This window comes from Gadus morhua, chromosome 21 (assembly GCF_902167405.1).
Source record: "Gadus morhua chromosome 21, gadMor3.0, whole genome shotgun sequence".
In the NCBI taxonomy this organism is placed as follows: Eukaryota; Metazoa; Chordata; class Actinopteri; order Gadiformes; family Gadidae; genus Gadus; species Gadus morhua.
Window position 1 is genome coordinate 22,098,077 of NC_044068.1, and position 17,729 is coordinate 22,115,805.

At 40.6% G+C, this 17,729-nt stretch overlaps 1 protein-coding gene across 1 annotated transcript in view; it reads right to left on the reverse strand.

The window, feature by feature from the left end:
• The window catches only part of LOC115534674 (afadin-like), a 125,981-nt gene that overhangs the window by 68,136 nt on the left and 40,116 nt on the right, over positions 1-17,729 (reverse strand). The window contains 7 exon segments of the mRNA XM_030345827.1: positions 2,176-2,328; positions 5,850-5,934; positions 10,048-10,205; positions 11,508-11,665; positions 11,756-11,913; positions 15,118-15,230; positions 15,503-15,698. Of these exon segments, the coding sequence (XP_030201687.1) occupies positions 2,176-2,328; positions 5,850-5,934; positions 10,048-10,205; positions 11,508-11,665; positions 11,756-11,913; positions 15,118-15,230; positions 15,503-15,698 (1,021 nt within the window).

Here is a 17,729-nt window from a genome sequence, read left to right on the forward strand (position 1 = left end):
ATTAACTTTTTTCCAGTTGTGCAAAACTCCAAAAATGTATATTCTACCGCTGATTAACATCAACATGCATGGGCTGGAGATGTCAAACTGAAAGTCATTTCTGAGCTTTTTTTGGAAACGAAAGAAAAGGTTGTTGGTAGCAGAAGGTCCCGCTGCTGCGGGTCTTATAAGAACTGGAATTTAGCAAATGCATGAACTGTCTGGGTCCCTGGCTTGCTTTATTCCGTTTTTGGACCGTCGCTGGTGCGGTTCCAGCCCAATACCTATCCAACCAATAAAAACTACTCATTCTGCTTGGATATGCAGAAGTAGTTTACATATTCATGTATTTATTTGATTGGTTCGGGTACCAATACAAATCAATACTTTTTGTTTGTAAAAAAAATTATTATAGAAGAAATACTGAACCATAACTAGATTAGGGTTGCAACAACGAATCGATAAAATCGATAAAAATCTATTACTAAAAGCGTTGGCAACTGATTTGGTAATCGATTCGTTGAGTCGCGCGATTAATACATCACTCGTAGGCGCGACACTGTTTACAGCCAGCCGCCGACAGGTCGGTTCATGGCTCATGCACGCCCACAGCGAGCTTTAGTGTGAGCGACCACAGCTTGTATTTTGGTCATATCTTAACACTGGACTATAGGCCTATATGAAAGTGTCGTACCTTCACTGTCTTTGGGTTAAAAAAACTCCTCCAACTCAGTATCCGTCTAGTCCAACCGAAAACTGTCAGCTGCTGCTGCTGCAGACGGTGTGCAGACGGGCTCGGCACCACGTGCATCAACAGTCATTCAAAGCAGCGGTAGTAATCACACAACCGGACGGTGTAGAAAGTCCCGTCAGTTAAAAATAGTGATCCATTTTTAAATCCATGGTAAAATCAGCAGGATATAGAGCTAGTTAGCTTAAAAAAAAGTAGCCAACAGTGTCAAATGTGATGTGTTCAGGTCGGCTCAGTAATATGATTGATGTGTTCATGCAACACAAAAAAAAGAAATTTGAGATTTTGGCGAAACTTGTTTTCCCAGCAACATAAAAAAAATAGTAAAGATGGATTTACGACCTGTTCAACGTCCTATCTTGAGCCATGATCATCTTAGCAGCAATTAAAGCAATAATACAAGTTCTATTTCCAGAAAAGAATAGATAAGTATCAATAGTGGTATCAATAAATACTTGGTTTGTAAAGGACTCTCGAAAATGGTATCAATATCAATAAAAATTAACTGATTCAAGATGATTTAATTTATTTTTAACCGCTAGTAATTACCGGTGAAAAATCTTATCAGTTAACAGGTTAACCATGGACATCCCTTATATACTGTATATATATATAAAAATATATATCATACATTGTATGTTTGTTTTGTGTTATCCCAGTCATTTTTTTAAATTATTTTATCATTTATTATTACATAGTTCCGGGACGTTGGAGCAATAACCTGGTGTTTTTACACTTCAGTCTGCACTGTGAATTTGAAGTATTGTTCAGTTTTTGAATAAAGATGCGGCAATTACAAATGTTACTTTTTTTTATCCGATTCATCGAAAAAATAATCGACCGATTAATAGATTATTAAAATAATCGTTAGTTGCAGCCCTAAACTAGATTATTTAATTTAATTCTAATTATTCATCTTAATTTAGTTAAGAACTAAAAAGGTAAATTTTCTCTTAAAAACAGCTCTTCACTTTTAAAGACCGACATTCAGAAGTTCCCCTACTGCTCCTATTAGTCAGGAGTGAGGACCAGCGTTTGTTCAAGCCCCTTGAAATATTGCCAAAATAACTAAACATGCAGTGCACATGCAAGACCATTTTGGCATATCATGTCCGCACAAAATGCAAAAGGACAGCTAGCGTTCCACTAAATAGGCCTGTGCGTTTAGTTTCACTTGTGGACACATAATTTGAACACATTAACAATGGTACCAAAGCTCTCCAAATTCAGCAGCTAACATTGTTGGCAGTCTGAACTTTGAAGGACAGCGGATTTGGGTCTTGATTCTTGTTTGTATGGCAGCCAGGGAAGAATGTCATACCCAATGGGAAGTCGTGTTTGTGAGAGGTGGCTGGCCCATATACTTGCCAGTCGGGGCAATAACCCAGGGAGATTCTTTATCTAACAGGAACAATGGAGGATCTGCAATTGATGCCAGCAGTTACCTGGGCTCAGTTCCACCAGGTAAGGGAGTTTCTCTGGGGGAAGGGAGCCATGCAGAGAGCCGTCTCTGCCCCGCTGAATCTTGTCCTCCACCTTCCTCCCCTTCCTTCCCTGGTAGTCAGGTGGCCTCTTCTTCAGCTGAAACACCAACGCTCCTAGAGACACACACATACACTATCAAGCAAATGACCAATATTTAACTACACAAAATATAACTAAATGAATCAGTAAACATGATAGCGGTCATTACGAAAGACCAGGAGTAGGCAGTGTCAGATGGGAAGGGGGTAAAGGTAGTGAGAGACAGTGCCATTCACCATATGTGGGAACACAGAGGGAACTGTGCTAATCTGAAAACACGCCTCAATATTTGAGGTCTTTCCAAAGAACTAAGTATAGAACAGGGGCATTCAACGAAACTAGAAAGTGGTACAGTTAGAGAAAAAAGCAAAGGTCAGGAAGATCATAATGTCTAACTGTTTAGTATGATATATATTCAAGTAGCCTAGTAGTTGTATCAACATCTCTATTTAATCAATACCTGACTGTCAAATCAAATGTATTCAGTATGATTTAAAAAACGTTGACAATATTTATAATCACGCAACATAGAACTGAAAACAAATAAAATGTGAAATTGTGCATGTTAAAATAAAGTACCTGCACTCATAAATTCATGACAACACCTATTTGACAACTCCTCCATCACCAAATGGCATTTTATATTAACCCAAAAGCCGAGCCACTCTGAAGGGACCACTCAAGAGCACGTTGTTGTGAAATTGTGGCTCAGGATCCTGGTGAACTAGTCCTATTGGGCTCGGAGAATCACTTCACTTTTGCGTGGGTCAGTTTGTCAGAAACCTTTATGTTTTGTCTCAAAATGGTGATTCACCTTGAAACTTTTTTTATCCCCGTCTCAATCACGGGTATCTCTCCCTTTCTCTGTCTCACTCATCTGTATCTCTCCCTTTCTCCGTCTCACTCGTCTGTATCTCTTACTCGTCTGTATCTCTTACTCGTCTGTATCTCTCCCTTTTTCCGTCTCACTCGTTTATCTCTTACTCGTCTGCATCTCTTACACATCTGTATCTCTCCCTTTCTCCGTCTCACTCATCTGTATCTCTCCCTTTCTCCGTGTCACTCGTCTATCTCTCCCTTTCTCCGCCTCACTCGTCTGTATCTCACTTGTCTGTATCTCTCCCTTTCTCCGTGTCACTCGTCTATCTCTCCCTTTCTGTATCTCACTTGTCTGTATCACTCCCTTTGTCTCACTCGTCTGTATCTCTCCCATTCTCCGTGTCACTCGTCTGTATCTCTCCCTTTCTCCGTGTCACTCGTCTGTATCTCTCCCTTTCTCTGTGTCACTCGTCTGTATCTCTCCCTTTCTCCGTCTCACTCGACTGTATCTCACTTGTCTGTATCTCTCCCTTTCTCCGTGTCACTCGTCTATCTCTCCCTTTCTCCGTCTCACTCGTCTGTATCTCACTTGTCTGTATCTCTCCCTTTATCTATGCCACTCGTCTGTCTCTCACTCGTCTGTCACCTTTTCCTTTTATCTATGTCACTCGTCTGTCTCTCATTCGTCTGTATCTCCCTTTCTCCGTGTCACTCGTCTGTCACTCACTCGTCTGTCACAGACTCGTCTGTATGTCTCCCTTTATCTATGTCACTCGTCTGTCTCTCATTCGTCTGTATCTCCCTTTATCTATGCCACTCGTCTGTCACTCACTCGTCTGTCACTCACTCGTCTGTCACTCACTCGTCTGTATCTCTCCCTTTATCTATGCCACTCGTCTGACTCACACTCGTCTGTATCTCTCCCTTTATCTATGTCACTCGTCTGTCCCTCACTCGTCTGTCCCTCGATCGTCTGTCCCTCACTCGTCTGTATCTCTCCCTTTATCTATGTCACTCGTCTGTCTCACTCGTCTGTATCTCTCCCTTCATCTATGTCAATCGTCTGTCACTCACTCGTCTGTCACTCACTCGTCTGTCACTCACTCGTCTGTCACTCACTCGTCTGTCACTCACTCGTCTGTATCTCTCCCTTTATCTACGTCCCTCGTCTGTCTCACTCGTCTGTATCTCTCCCTTTATCTATGTCACTCGTCTGTCTCAGGCCCTTTTTTTTCTCTACCTGTATTGCCGTCTTTCTTTCTGCCGTCTTTTCTAACTCGCTCATCTGTCTTCACCGAGTTGCAATGTTAACTTAGAGTGTGCGTCTCCTCACGCGCTAAACCACTACTGTAAAGAATAAAGACGCTGCGCCGTCTTTATTCGTCTTTATAGAGGCGCACCATCAGCTTTTACATCATAACCAGCGGTAGGGCAAAATTAAAAAGAAATGGAAAGGACAGAAGCCCTGAAGATTAAACTAAATTGCAGGGCTGTGGTCAACAAAAGAATAGATTTAAATTAGACCAACTCTGTGACTTATCGATTGCACGTCGTCTCTAGAATATTCTAATTGATTTGCTCTGTTTGAGTAAAGTTTGGTAGCGCCGTTTGGTAGAAGTACGTGGTACAATCAGATACAATCATGGACCAAATCCGACTGGGTTACAGCAGAGGTTCAATGAGAAGGGGTTCACACCAGAACGGCCACGGAGCGCCTCGCCGGTCGACTTTCGACCAGCAGTCATAGTCGAAGGAGTTCAAAGTCGTTAAAGCCGGTGTTTTGTCATCCGGTCTTAGTCTTTTAGTCTCTAAAACGATTATTATAACAGAAACTAAGTAACCTTGAATATTAGTTTTATTCCAAAAAAAAAAAAAAAAGTTAATTCTTACTCTTTATAGCTGAAGATAATGGATTAGGAAGATTTTTCTTCCTAATCCAAGCCATTTTCAAGCCATCTTTCAACCAATTAGATTTGACCGAACAAGTGAATATCGACCAACCAATCGACCAACTGACCATGACTTTACAGCCCTACTAAAAAGAAAACAGATATTCACTACAATAAAAACAGACATTTTTTATACGAATTCTCAATTCAAGATTTAGATTCTTTTTAAATTGTTGATGCCAAGATTCGAGCAGTTTACCAGAACCTGATGAACATGGTAGTTATTGTGGGCGTATGTCGGATGGCACACTAACAGGACTGTTTCAGATGCACATTTTAACAAAGGATGTGTTATTTTATAACCTACATGTACAAATTTAAATATATGATTAACACAAAACCCCTATAGTCTAAACCACATACATGTTCGACAACAAACTAATTATCTCTGAAGAGCATCCATATATTCCATAATTAATAGAAAGTTATATCCATTTGACACATGACCCAACACAAAGGGGGGCAATTTTGTTGCACTTCTAACGGATGGCGGATGGATATGGACGCTCACTTGATGAGGGTATTTGCGTTTGACAGAGTATGATACTGTCACAGTGGCTGAAAAGGTTGACTTATTTCACATAGCCATTTACCTACTACCACTATTTTTGGGGAGCATTAAATGTAATATTGTCTGATATTCAATTAATGTTGAACTCTTTAAACCTGAGTCAAATCAAACTGATGCAGGCAGAACTGAAATTCCAGCACTGGCTATTTTGATGAGTGTTGAGTGCTCTCTTGATTTATTAATCAGTCCATTAAATTGTCATTGTCAACTTTGTGAATTAAACTGTGTGGGTTTATTTCCATGTTTTGTTTCTTACCTCTATCTGCGGGCCAGTCTCTGAATATCTGAAGTGGATATTCCGTCTCATCCAGTATCGTGTCCTTGCCTAACTTATCATCTTGCTGCATGAAAAAAAAGACACAAGTTACTAGCAAACACAAGAAAAAACTAAATTCAACCAGCATTACAACGTGTGTGGTATTTTGCAAATTAACCACGGCTAAATTTTCTTCCATGTTGCCTGCACTCAGATCTCCTGAGTCATTGGCCAGCAATAGTCTGTCAAATGAGGAAGCGGGACTTGTATATAAATTAGTGACAAGCCAACCCACCATCATGCAGCGCTGTGTTTCCCCCAGAAAATGTCCTGGTCAAGGTGGTCAAGGAGCGGGGGCCGGGGTTTAAATTCCATTCCAAAAGCTTTAAAGCTACTTTTTACTGCCATAGTAACATAATGAACCAAAAATATGTGATTTACAAATGTCAAAATATAACACTTCCCATCTCATATAGCTGCATTTCCAAGGAATAATTTGTAATGCAAATATGCTGCATTTTCTATTAAGAATCGCAGCAGTGGAAGAAGACGAGAACATTTGCTCCGTACTTTCATCAAATTATCCAAAAATAATATAAATATGTCTTAAGGGGACATTATGAAAACACCTTTCCTGGGATTTGGGGTGCTCTGGGTCTCTGGTGCTCCCACACGCATACAAACTTTGAAATAAGTCTGTTCAAGATTTTGTGGACAAGCGGATGAGCGCTCGGTGGGCTGAGTTGTTTGCGCATTTCAGAAGCAGGGAGACTCCATACTAAAATGTATGTCTAATTTGTCACATTGGCAGGAAGTCCGGCGGATAGCCGGCAGCACAGCTCCGGGAGTAAAATCCCTTGCTTTCTCCTCCATGTTGCGGTTCAATGTGGACTTCAAAAGAGAGTGGAGTGTGGCGAGTCAAAGGCAAAGTTCCTTTCCCCCCAATTATTCTCAACCATGGCCGAGATAACCCCCACTACGAATCTTCACTTGTTGTGGAAGTACCAGAGGCGTCAGACCCAGTCTTTTCGAAACATCATATCATCAGGAAGCGTACGATTCTGGCCGTGATATTTCAAATTATAATATTATATTATATATTATAAATATAATACGGGTATATTATATAGATAGAGTTCTGGGAGTCCGCAAACGGCAACAACTAATTTGTATGCAATTGGCAGCAGCTCATTTGCATTAAAGCTACAGACACCAGAAACTGCACATTCTGAAAGGACTGAAACGGAGGAGAATAGCGGCAGGCGAGATTTTTTTCCTAAAAGCCAGCAATTTCCAGCAAACAGCTTCAAAAACAAGTTTTCTGGAAATCATATATTATGTTTACTTGTTGTTAAAACATCATAATATATCAAGAGGATTCAATCATTGTGGCATTTGAATTGTAATCTGTAAAATCATGTAACGAAGGGCAGTATGGCAATGACTTGTTAGGTTGTTTCCCTGTTTGATAACTAAAGAAGGATATCCCTCTTTCGGAGGAAGTTTGTATCAAATACAACCTATATTCACGTGCCAGTAAACATTGTCGTGTAGCACGACTGCTATTAAGATGAAGGATTAATACATTTAACAGATTACGATAATTATGGGTCTAAAATGTTGTTTACCACTATGGACGCAATAAGAGCTCTGTGTTTGATTTATTTGCAGCTGCAGATGCAAGCCCCACCATAATGTTCCTGTACTTTTGGAAAGTAATACCCCCGGAGCAGGGACCTTTTCAATATCGTCCATCTGCAGGCCTCCAGGGTTCAATGTGAAAACACTTTATTGTGCCTTCTTATCAATAAATAACCTTTAAAAAGCTGCTGAATTGTTTTTTAACGCTTATAGTCAGTTACTAGTTAATACATATATGTATTATATGTACCAGTGTCAAGCCATCATAAAAAAACAATTCTACTTCAGGTCTGAAATTGACTAAATTCTTCAAAATAAAAGTCCCCCATAGCAATTTAATAGAGGTTTTCTGTGCATAATATGAATGGCAACATTTTAAAGAAATAACTGATGTGTGATCAAATGTCATGTAAATAATATCAATACTAGGAAATCATTAATCATAAGAAACAAGGTTTATTCTTGCATATACAACTCACTTCAACAGGTAGTAAAATATGAGGTTAATTAAGATGACTTGATATAGGTTTTATATGTTTAGATGTTTGTTTAATAATGTCCATGGGAACTTCATTTAGATGGTTAAGTTTAAGTTCCTTTCCATCACCATTAAAATCTATCAAATTTGTTTATGTTTAAATTGTTCACAAAATACCCCCCTAGAGGGTCTGAGGTCCACCCACCATAGTCTTGCAAAAACAGTTTTCATCCATGAGCATTGTGTTTGTAGTGTTCTGTTTATATTAGGGATGAGCGATTTCATTAATTAATTAGCAGTAGAACCGCGTTATATAAGAGGTCTGCAAATTTGTCTTAACTTAAAGGACAATTCCGGTAATATGAAAATTGAGCCCCCTTTCTGGTTAGTCTTGGATGAAATAGAGTGGTTAACAACGAAATTTTGAATATTGGTCCTGTCTCGAGTATTTGGCTAATTTCGAATGGTCCCTGCCTGCTTCACAATGGCTGAGTAAGTGGATACAAAAACACCCTTAACCGTTAGTTTGCAGAAATGTGAAACTCATCGAGTGGTTAATGTTGGTTGTTGATGTTCCTCATCAAGTATCGTAGCGAAATACAGTTTGTCGTGTTTTATTTGGCATTTAGTGAATCGCTAGCATGGCTCTGCCCGCCTAAGTACTTCCGCTCAATTTGAATTTCCCTTCAGTACTAGGTCTGGGTCTGTGGTATGTTAGTGGGTTTTCTCCGTCTAAATTATCTGTGTCCAGACAGCAAACAGAGGGAGTGGCTGAGAACAATGACATTAAAGTCAGCTCTCGTTGACGGACATCTTCACGCACAGTGTTTGGTTTGTTTAACGCCTGCGCGCAACGTGATTGCCGGCCAAACGTTAGCGATTGGTTATGGCATATCCAGAGTGGCACTCAGCAGATCCAATAGTTTTAAACTTTAACAAGACACCCGCCTTCAAGTGAGTTGACGTTTGTCAATTGAGTAGGTCCAGACTCTCTGTGCAAATGAAATGAAGTACGAGAGTCTGGTAGGACCAGGGTAGTAAATCACCATTTTGTAAATGAAACGGAAACCGGACAGGAAATGGAAACGGAAAGGGGGGTGGGTGGTTGTAGTCTTTTCGCTTGGTTGTAGGCCAACTGTTGATACGGTGAACCGAGCGAAAAGACTACAACCAGCCCCCCTTTCCGTTTCTGGTTTCATTTACAAAATGCTGATTTACAAAATGCCAAATAGAACACGACAGGAACTGTATTTCGCTACGATACTTGATGAGAAACATCAACAAACACCATTAACCACTCGATGAGTTTCACATTTCTGAAAACGAACAGTTAGGGGTGTTTTTGAATGCACAAAGCCAGCTATTGTGAAGCAGGTAGGGGCCATTCGAAATTAGCCAGGAGACAGGACCAATATCCAAATTTCGGTGTTTACCACTCTATTTCATCCTTGACAAACCAGAAAGGGGGCTCAATGGTCGGAATTGTCTTTTAAAGAGCAAGTGAAAACTGTGGCGTTATAATACAACTGCTAGAGACGGTAAACCCTCTCGGGCGGCGCATTCAGCCTTTGCCTGGACGGAGCGCAACAAAAACACGCCAGCACAAGCCACAAAATGCCTGCAAAAAATAAGGTAACTTTGGAAGTGGCGGTCATTGCTTAAAAGTGCCATGACATGCTATTTTATGGATGCTTTAATATGATGAGCCTGATGCTGCTGGTAGTGTTGTGCTGTGTTGGCATGTTGGTGGTGATAGTAGCGTGATGTTGGAGTGTTGTGTTGTCATATTGGTGGTGATAGTAGTGTGATGTTGGAGTGTTGGGTTTTGTTTGCATGTTGGTGGTGATAGTAGCGTGATGTTGGAGTGTTGTGCTGTGTTGGCATGTTGGTGGTGATAGTAGCGTGATGTTGGAGTGTTGTGCTGGCATGTTGGTGGTGATAGTAGCGTGATGTTGGAATGTTGTGTTGTGTTTGCATGTTGGTGGTGATAGTAGCGTGATGTTTGAGTGTTGGGTTGTGTTTGCATGTTGGTGGTGATAGTAGCGTGATGTTTGAGTGTTGGGTTTTGTGTTTGGTTACCCTGGCAAGGCAGTACTCCCGCGGGTTCTCCTTCTCTAAGCCATACTTTTCCAGGGCCTCAACAACGGCAAAGTCGGCCATGTCGGTGGTGGACAGTAGGATGGTCTTGTAGGGTATGTTGGGCTTCAGGCTGTCAGCGTAGATTCTCAAAGTACCCCCTGCCAGGGAAACCAAGAGTTTGAGCCAGAAGGGGGTGGGGGGTGTTATGGTTTAACTGTGGCAGCATTAAGAGAAACATGACAATCACAACAGGCCTGCGAGCAGCAACCCTATCCCACTCCCAATGCTGCTGAGTAAAGTAGAGAGCAGGGCAGGAACGGCTCAGCCAGGCTAAAACCATTCTGATTATCTTGCAATAAGGGAGTCCCATGTACCTACAGGATTTTACATTCATGGTCGACATGTTACTTATAAGTTGGTGTACTGCTCAACAAGAGTAGCGAAGGACATGTTAGCATCATCAGTATCAACATTCTACAAAATAAAAGGATGCATCCAAATCCCAAATGTAATGGCCATTTGGGGACGGAGACATTTTATTGTTATTTTATTGTGTCCCGAACAAACAAAAAAAAGCACTACATTCACAAGGAGTGCTCCGCTCTGTTAAATAAATAATTCCAATTATTTTTTGGGTCGTTCTACTAATATTAATCAAAATTCTGAAGTTTATACAATTTTGCATGATCAAAATCCTTTATATTCAAATTGTAAAACTTGATTGAAGCTTACAACTTTTCAACTCTTAAAGGCCTGCACTTCGGTCAGCTATTATATGTTTTTAACTTCATACTTATAATCACAGTTATTACACTTCATTTAAACCTTTTAGAAACTATTCTACCACATAAACAAACTTAAAGATGCAGTGTGTAGAATGTAGTGGAACAGACTAGGCAGGAATGGAATACAATATTCCCAAGCATGTGTTAATAAGTGTAAAATCCCATCAAAATAAGAACTGTTGGGTATTCATTACCTTAGAAAGAGACTTTTATAACTAAATAGGGGTCCACTTCAACAGAGCCCGCCATATTGCCCAGACATTTTTCTACAGTAGCCCAGAATAGAAAGCTGTAGAGAGGATGCCTTTTTAAAGTTTGACCATAATCACTATAGACTAAAAAGTAAATACAATTTATAAATCTATCAACTGACTTGACACTTGGCTACTGGATACTGTCATAGACAATGACATATTTTAGAAAGTACCGAAAAGGCACCTTGTTGGCCAGTATAGGACACCGTAGCTTCTCCTACGTCGTTGGTATGTGAGAGGTGTGGGGGTGGGGGGGTTAACCTTTCTGTTACAATCGGCAACCCCAACGCTAGACGCAACTAAATCTTACACAACGCGCATTTAATCTATTTCAAACTACTGTTCTAATATTTTGAATTCAGTTAATCCGTTTCCGAATCAGTGGGGCAGATGATAGAAGGGCGTTCAGATTTGTGCCTACCAGAGTCCGGCCTTCCGTCACTGCCCCTGAACTCCTGCATCCTTTTCTCCAGCTTCTGCTGCCGCCTCCTCTTCATCACAACCTCCGGGTTGGAGATGGTCCGTGTGAAGCTGGTCTCTGGCATGTCCTTGTACACTTCGGCCGCGAGCCGGCTGTCCCTGGGTAGGGATACGTATAGATGAGCTCTCTTGGCACAGAAAGAAAAAACAAGTACTATGATGTGGCAGTAAAACTGGTTTGATGCACACCCGTCCTCTCTTGAGAATGCCTCCTCGTCTCCATCAGGGATACGTGCAAACTCTTTGTCCCTCTTCTTCTCCTTCTTCTTCTCCTTCTTGGACAGGGTGCGCTTGAAGTTCTGAATAACTCCGTCCTTCTCTTTCTCAGGACCGTTGCTCTGAATCTTCTGTTCCAAAAACAGTCAATTTGTATAAATGCTAGGTGGACCATTAATAAAGTTGAATCAATTTCAAGAAACATCTGAAGATTAACTTCTTCAGGGAACAACATGAGCAGACTTTTCTGTTTCGTAATTATCTTTGAGCCATGCCATTGTGAAAAAAAAGAAATGTGGGGTTTTGTTTGTAAATCCAATCAAATACTAAAGCTTAAGAAACGAATAGCATGCCAAGTTGCTTTATTTAAAGCCTAAATATGCAAAGGATGCGATAAGATAGGCCTTATTCAATATTATTGCATTGTTGTTTTACTAGTCTTAGTAAGTCGCTTTGGATAAAAGCAGAGAATGAATATATAAATGTGACTTTAATGCTTTCAGGTCTTGCAATGACTACAAAAGTCAAATAAAACACAAAATAATAACATATACAACTATAACCAAAAATGATAAGCTCACTCATTATACCAAATAATATGACACCCTATTAACAGGCATTTTCAGCATGTGTTCAGAACTATTTTTGATTTCGGTATCTACGTGGAGTAACCCGTCTTTAAGTACATTACAAGCATCTGAACAGTAAGGTACATCATGTTGAGGTTTTTTTTTTTATTCGTCAAAAGCAGTCAAGAGACTGCAGACTCTTGCCACAGTGCAGTACTATCTACCATCTATCTACCGTCACTACCACAAAGAACGGGTCTGGGCGGTCAAAATTAACGCGGTGGTCAAATGTAGTTCAATTGTATTGAAACTACTAGTGTTAAAGGGGCCCTAATATGCCCTTTTTTACTGTTTATTATTCAATATGTTTGACCTCATAAAATAGATTTACAACAATAAAGGGTGGTTATTTTGAAACTGGTAACCCTTCCTATTCTTATACTTGCATACATACAGGTGCATCTACATTTATTAGAATGTTGTGGAAAAGTTCATAATTTCAATGATTACATTTAAATATGTAAACTAGATTCATTCCACCAAAAATGAAATATTTCAAGCGTTTATTTGTATCAATCTTGATTATGGCTGACATTTTTAAGGAAAACCCATATTCAGTATCTCAGAAAATTAGAATATAAAAGAAAAATATTTTTAATACGGAAATGTTGGCCTTCTGAAAAGTATGTTTGTGTATATGCACTCAGTACTTGATTGGGGCTTCTTTTGCATGAATTACTGCATCAATGCGGCATGGTATGGAATCGATCAGCATTTGACCCTGCTGAGGTGTTATGGAAGCCCAGGTTGATTCGATAGCGGCCTTCAGCATTTTTGGGTCTTGTGTCTCATCTTCCTCTTGGCAATACCCTGTCAATTTTCTATGGGGTTCAGATCAGGCGAGTTCGCTGGCCAATCAAGCACAATTACCCTATTGTCCTTAAACCAGGTATTGGTACTTTTGGCAGTGTAGGGAGGTGCCAGGTCCTACTGGAGAATGTTATTGGCATCTCCACAAAGCTTGTCAGCAGAAGGAAGCATGAAGTGCTCTTAAACTTCCCTGTAGACGGCCTGGTGGACTTATGATTTGGTAAAACACAGAAGATGACATTGCTCCCTAAATCACAACTGACTGTAAACGTCACACTGGATTTCAAGCAACTTCTCCATTTTTCCTCCAAACTCTGGGACTTTGAATTCCAAACGAAAAGTGGGCCAGACCACTGTGCGACAAACCAGTTTTCTAACTGTGCGTTCACATCAAACGTGACATTTGTCGCCCGTTCGCGCTGTCGCAAAAGTTTTGTCGCGCCAGAAATCATAATCTGTCGCTGTGCGAGTTTTGGACGAATTTGGACGAATTCATTCTCAACCATGGCCCAGATAACCACCACATGTCTTCACCTTTTGTGGAAGAGGGAGAGACGTTGGAGAACCCGTCGCAGTCTGTTCATAATATTGTAATGACCACGGAAGAGGCAGGGAATGAAGTATTGATTATGATGAGATTTATTAGATGGGCCTACCTAATAAACCGTTTGTACACACAAGACCGGAAACCATAGCAACAACGGTAAACAAACCAGATGAAGCCCAATCCCTACGAGAGCGCCCCGCGCTACGGCCATCCGGAGGCGCACAGAGCTTTTGGCCGTGATATTATGTATACAATTATATTTTATTACATACTATTATATATAGAGCTCTTGGAGTCGCAAACGGCAACAATCACTTTCTCCTCCATGCTGCAGTTCACCCCGGACTGCACTGCACCGAGTTTGCCGGTTGAATGCTGATTGGCTGTTACGTTACACGTGTCACTCAGTGGCCACACTGTTGAACGCCGATTGGCTGCCATCACGCGAAAACTTTTGGCAGTGGAAACTCCAATACATGCTTGGAAATAGCTCTGTGAACAGACAGCTTCTCTGGTGATGAGCTTTTGAGGCTTTGCCTCCTTCTTGAGGGGGTCAATGACTGTCTTCTGCATAACTGTCAGCCGTCAGCCGTCTACCCCATGGTTTTGAAGCTTACTGAACCAGACTGAGAAACCATTAATAGGCTCGGGAAACTGAGGTTATTAGCTGATTAGAGCGTGACACCTTGAGTCTACAATATTTAACTTTTTCACAATATTCAAATTTTCTGAGACACAGAATTTTGGGTTTTCATGAGCTGTAAGCCATTATCATCAGGATTTCAACAAATGAAGGCTTGAAATATTTTACTTATGGTTGAATGAATATATATAATATCCAAGTTCCACATTTAAAATTGAATTATTGAAATTACCTAACTTTTCCACAACAATTTATTGAAATGCACTTGTAGAATTCAAATTAATTTAAATGAGTTTGACAGGTGAATAATACCCGTCCACCTGTTTAACAATTAGCAGCCATATTCAAATTTATTGAAATGCACCTGTAGAATTTGAATACTACCGGTCCACTTTTAACTATAAGCAGCAATATAAATAAGAAAATTAGCTTTTTGGTCCCATAACACTGAAAAAAATGTATTTTTGCTGTATTTTGCTTAATTTATGTATAGATGTAAATATAGATGATCCAAATAAAAATATATATTGTGATATTGTTTTTAAAATTACCCAATTAAAATGAATTCAAGTACACTTAATTTGTTGCGTTACCTTCCAAAGTATCCATTTAAATGAACGTGTAAATGATGCCCTGGCTAACTGAAGAATGTATTAACCTCAACATGTTAAAGTCTGGAGTATGTGTATAGTAAGTAGTTGACTACCTTGGGCAGAATGTCGTTTTCGTTCTTGAGCACGAAGCGTCCCTCCCGGTCATCTTTGTTCCAGTTGAGCTGCACCACCAGAGGCTTCTCATCCAGGTCCAGCTTGCGTTCTTCTAACGCAGAGGATGGCTGGCCGTTAGGTTCAGACAATGTTTACCTTGCGGATACCTCAAGATGCAGGGTCAAAACAGCATTGCCTCACCGGCAATGCTGATTATTTATTGCAATTCTACAGCAACTACAACCGGCATCCATCTTTTATTGAGATTGGAAGAATACAAAGGTGACTCAGTATGATTAATAAATTCACCGTTAATTTAAAAGATGCTGCACACACAAATGCAAGCACATCCACAGGGACTTGTAAAGGGCTGTGCCGACTCACCCCCACTGACGTGGACCTCATACAGGGAGTATCTAGGCGAGGAAAGCATCCTCATGTCAGGTCGGAACTTCTCAGCCAGCGTCTCGATGACGTCCTGTGTGGTGGCCGTGCTCGACACACGGATGCACTTGGTCGCAAAGTTCCCTGCCATGCGGTCCTGGAAGTAGAAGCGCATCACACCGTGGAACTCCAAGTCCTGAAAGGGAAGGATACGGGAGGAGCCTTATTAATTGTGGACATCATGTTTTATTCCATCTATAATCTGGATAGGCGGCAAGCAACAGTTTCTGTTCCAATAGACTGGAATGTGACTGTCTGCACGCATACTGCTGTATACATGGAACTGAAATGTGCCTGCGCGCATACTGCTGTATACATGGTATTGAAATGTGCCTGCGCCTGTTGTGTGTAGGGTAAAGTGCGCAGCACATATTTATCTGGGTGTACATCAGTTCTGCAAGTTCTCAGTGAACGATTCACTGGCAGGGGGCTGGTGGCACATTGAAAGGTTTGGAGACGTTTTTTAAAAAGTGTGTTCTTTAGGCCCCTTGATAAGACAATTGACTTTCAGTGAGACCTGGCGGACCACACTGACCCTTGTTGGATTTCATTTCCTGATTTAAGTACTTCCATGGACAATGTGGTAAGAAGCAGCTAGAGAGGCTGCAGGGTGCTATCACGCATCATCGATCTGGGCGACGTCACAGGATATAGATTGCATTCGAAATGTTACATTGGGGTGCTGGAAACGTTTTTACACAACTTAACATTGTATTGCACGCACAGCAAGAATGTGCAATGCATAAATAGGTGACAGGATTAAAGCAATGTAATCAAGTGTGTAAGAGCATTTAAAATAGACAATAAAACAACCAACGTGGCACGAATACAAAGAGAATACATCTCTTTACGGGTGCAGCCATCTTTGTTTTGACGAATTGTATCTCTCAGAATCTCGAATTGGACCGACCAAAAGAGGGTGTGCCTTGGTTAAATGCCGCAAAATCTGGGAGATTTCCACTTTGCAACTCTTGTGGGTGGTTTAATTCTGACCAACCATATTTTCAATGAAAGGCTCAATTCTAAATATTTCCAAATTTGGTCATCCGCTTTAAAGACTATTGTTGAATGAAGGGGCTCTTGTCAGAGACCTGTAACCATCTCTTTTTTTTAGTAAACATTGTTGGAAGTCTTGCGTTCCAAGAGGCTGAACAAGCTGCTGGAGAGATGAAGAGGATTGAGCTGTGAGGCTTACAACATCAAACTAATCAGATTATAAACTTGGTTCTTTGTCTCACCGCTAACGGATTACTTTTGTAGACAAATAGATAAACCAAATTAATTAAAGGCTGCTCCCGGTGTATTCGTATTTTTTGGATGTTTAAATTTGAGCGTCACCATACAACACACTGAACACTTTAAAATTCACTGCTCTTGCGTATCCATGCAATGGAAGTGAACCAACACGATCTGCATCCATCTAATGTAATAAGTAACTCATCGATAACCCACTGTTTAAACAAATGAACAAGAAAAGAAGTACAAATGGTGAGAAGGGGAGGAATCCTTCAACGGCTGTCTGAGATGACAGAAGGTATGCAAAAGCAAGGGGCATCATTGTTCGAGCATGCAAATGCATGTGCGTTTGTGTAGGGTGATGGGACAGATGGGTAATAAGATTAATCACGCATCATGAATAACGCTTGGTTCTTAGAGCTCGTTTCTCTCCCATTCCAACTTTGATTAACTACTAATGGCCGTCAATGGCCACACCTTCCTTCCTATGCTTATTCAACGGTAGTTTCATTATTTGGGGGTATGATCTGCACAACCCAGGGTATGTAAAATCACTACATGGTTCTGAGCCAGGGTATTCCTGAATTCCTACATATGTATACGTATCTCTCCATCTCACTCTCTCTCCTAGGGACCACAAACCTTAAACACAAAATATTGTTCTAAGCACTATTTTTTTGAAGGGGCTGAGAATGGAATTTGAACTTTTCTAAAGGCTTCATTTAAACAGGGTTTTGTGGGACCTGTTGCCTATTATGCATTTGCAAAGAGTCACAGCGTTGTTAGAGCTACCACCCCTCCGACATGTTATAACAGCAAGAAGTCTAATGCAGAGGACTACATTTTTAACATCTCATCTCAGTGTGCGGTGGAAACCACAAATTTACCACAAATCTAACCCTTTTTCCAAGCCCGGTCATTAAAGCATGAT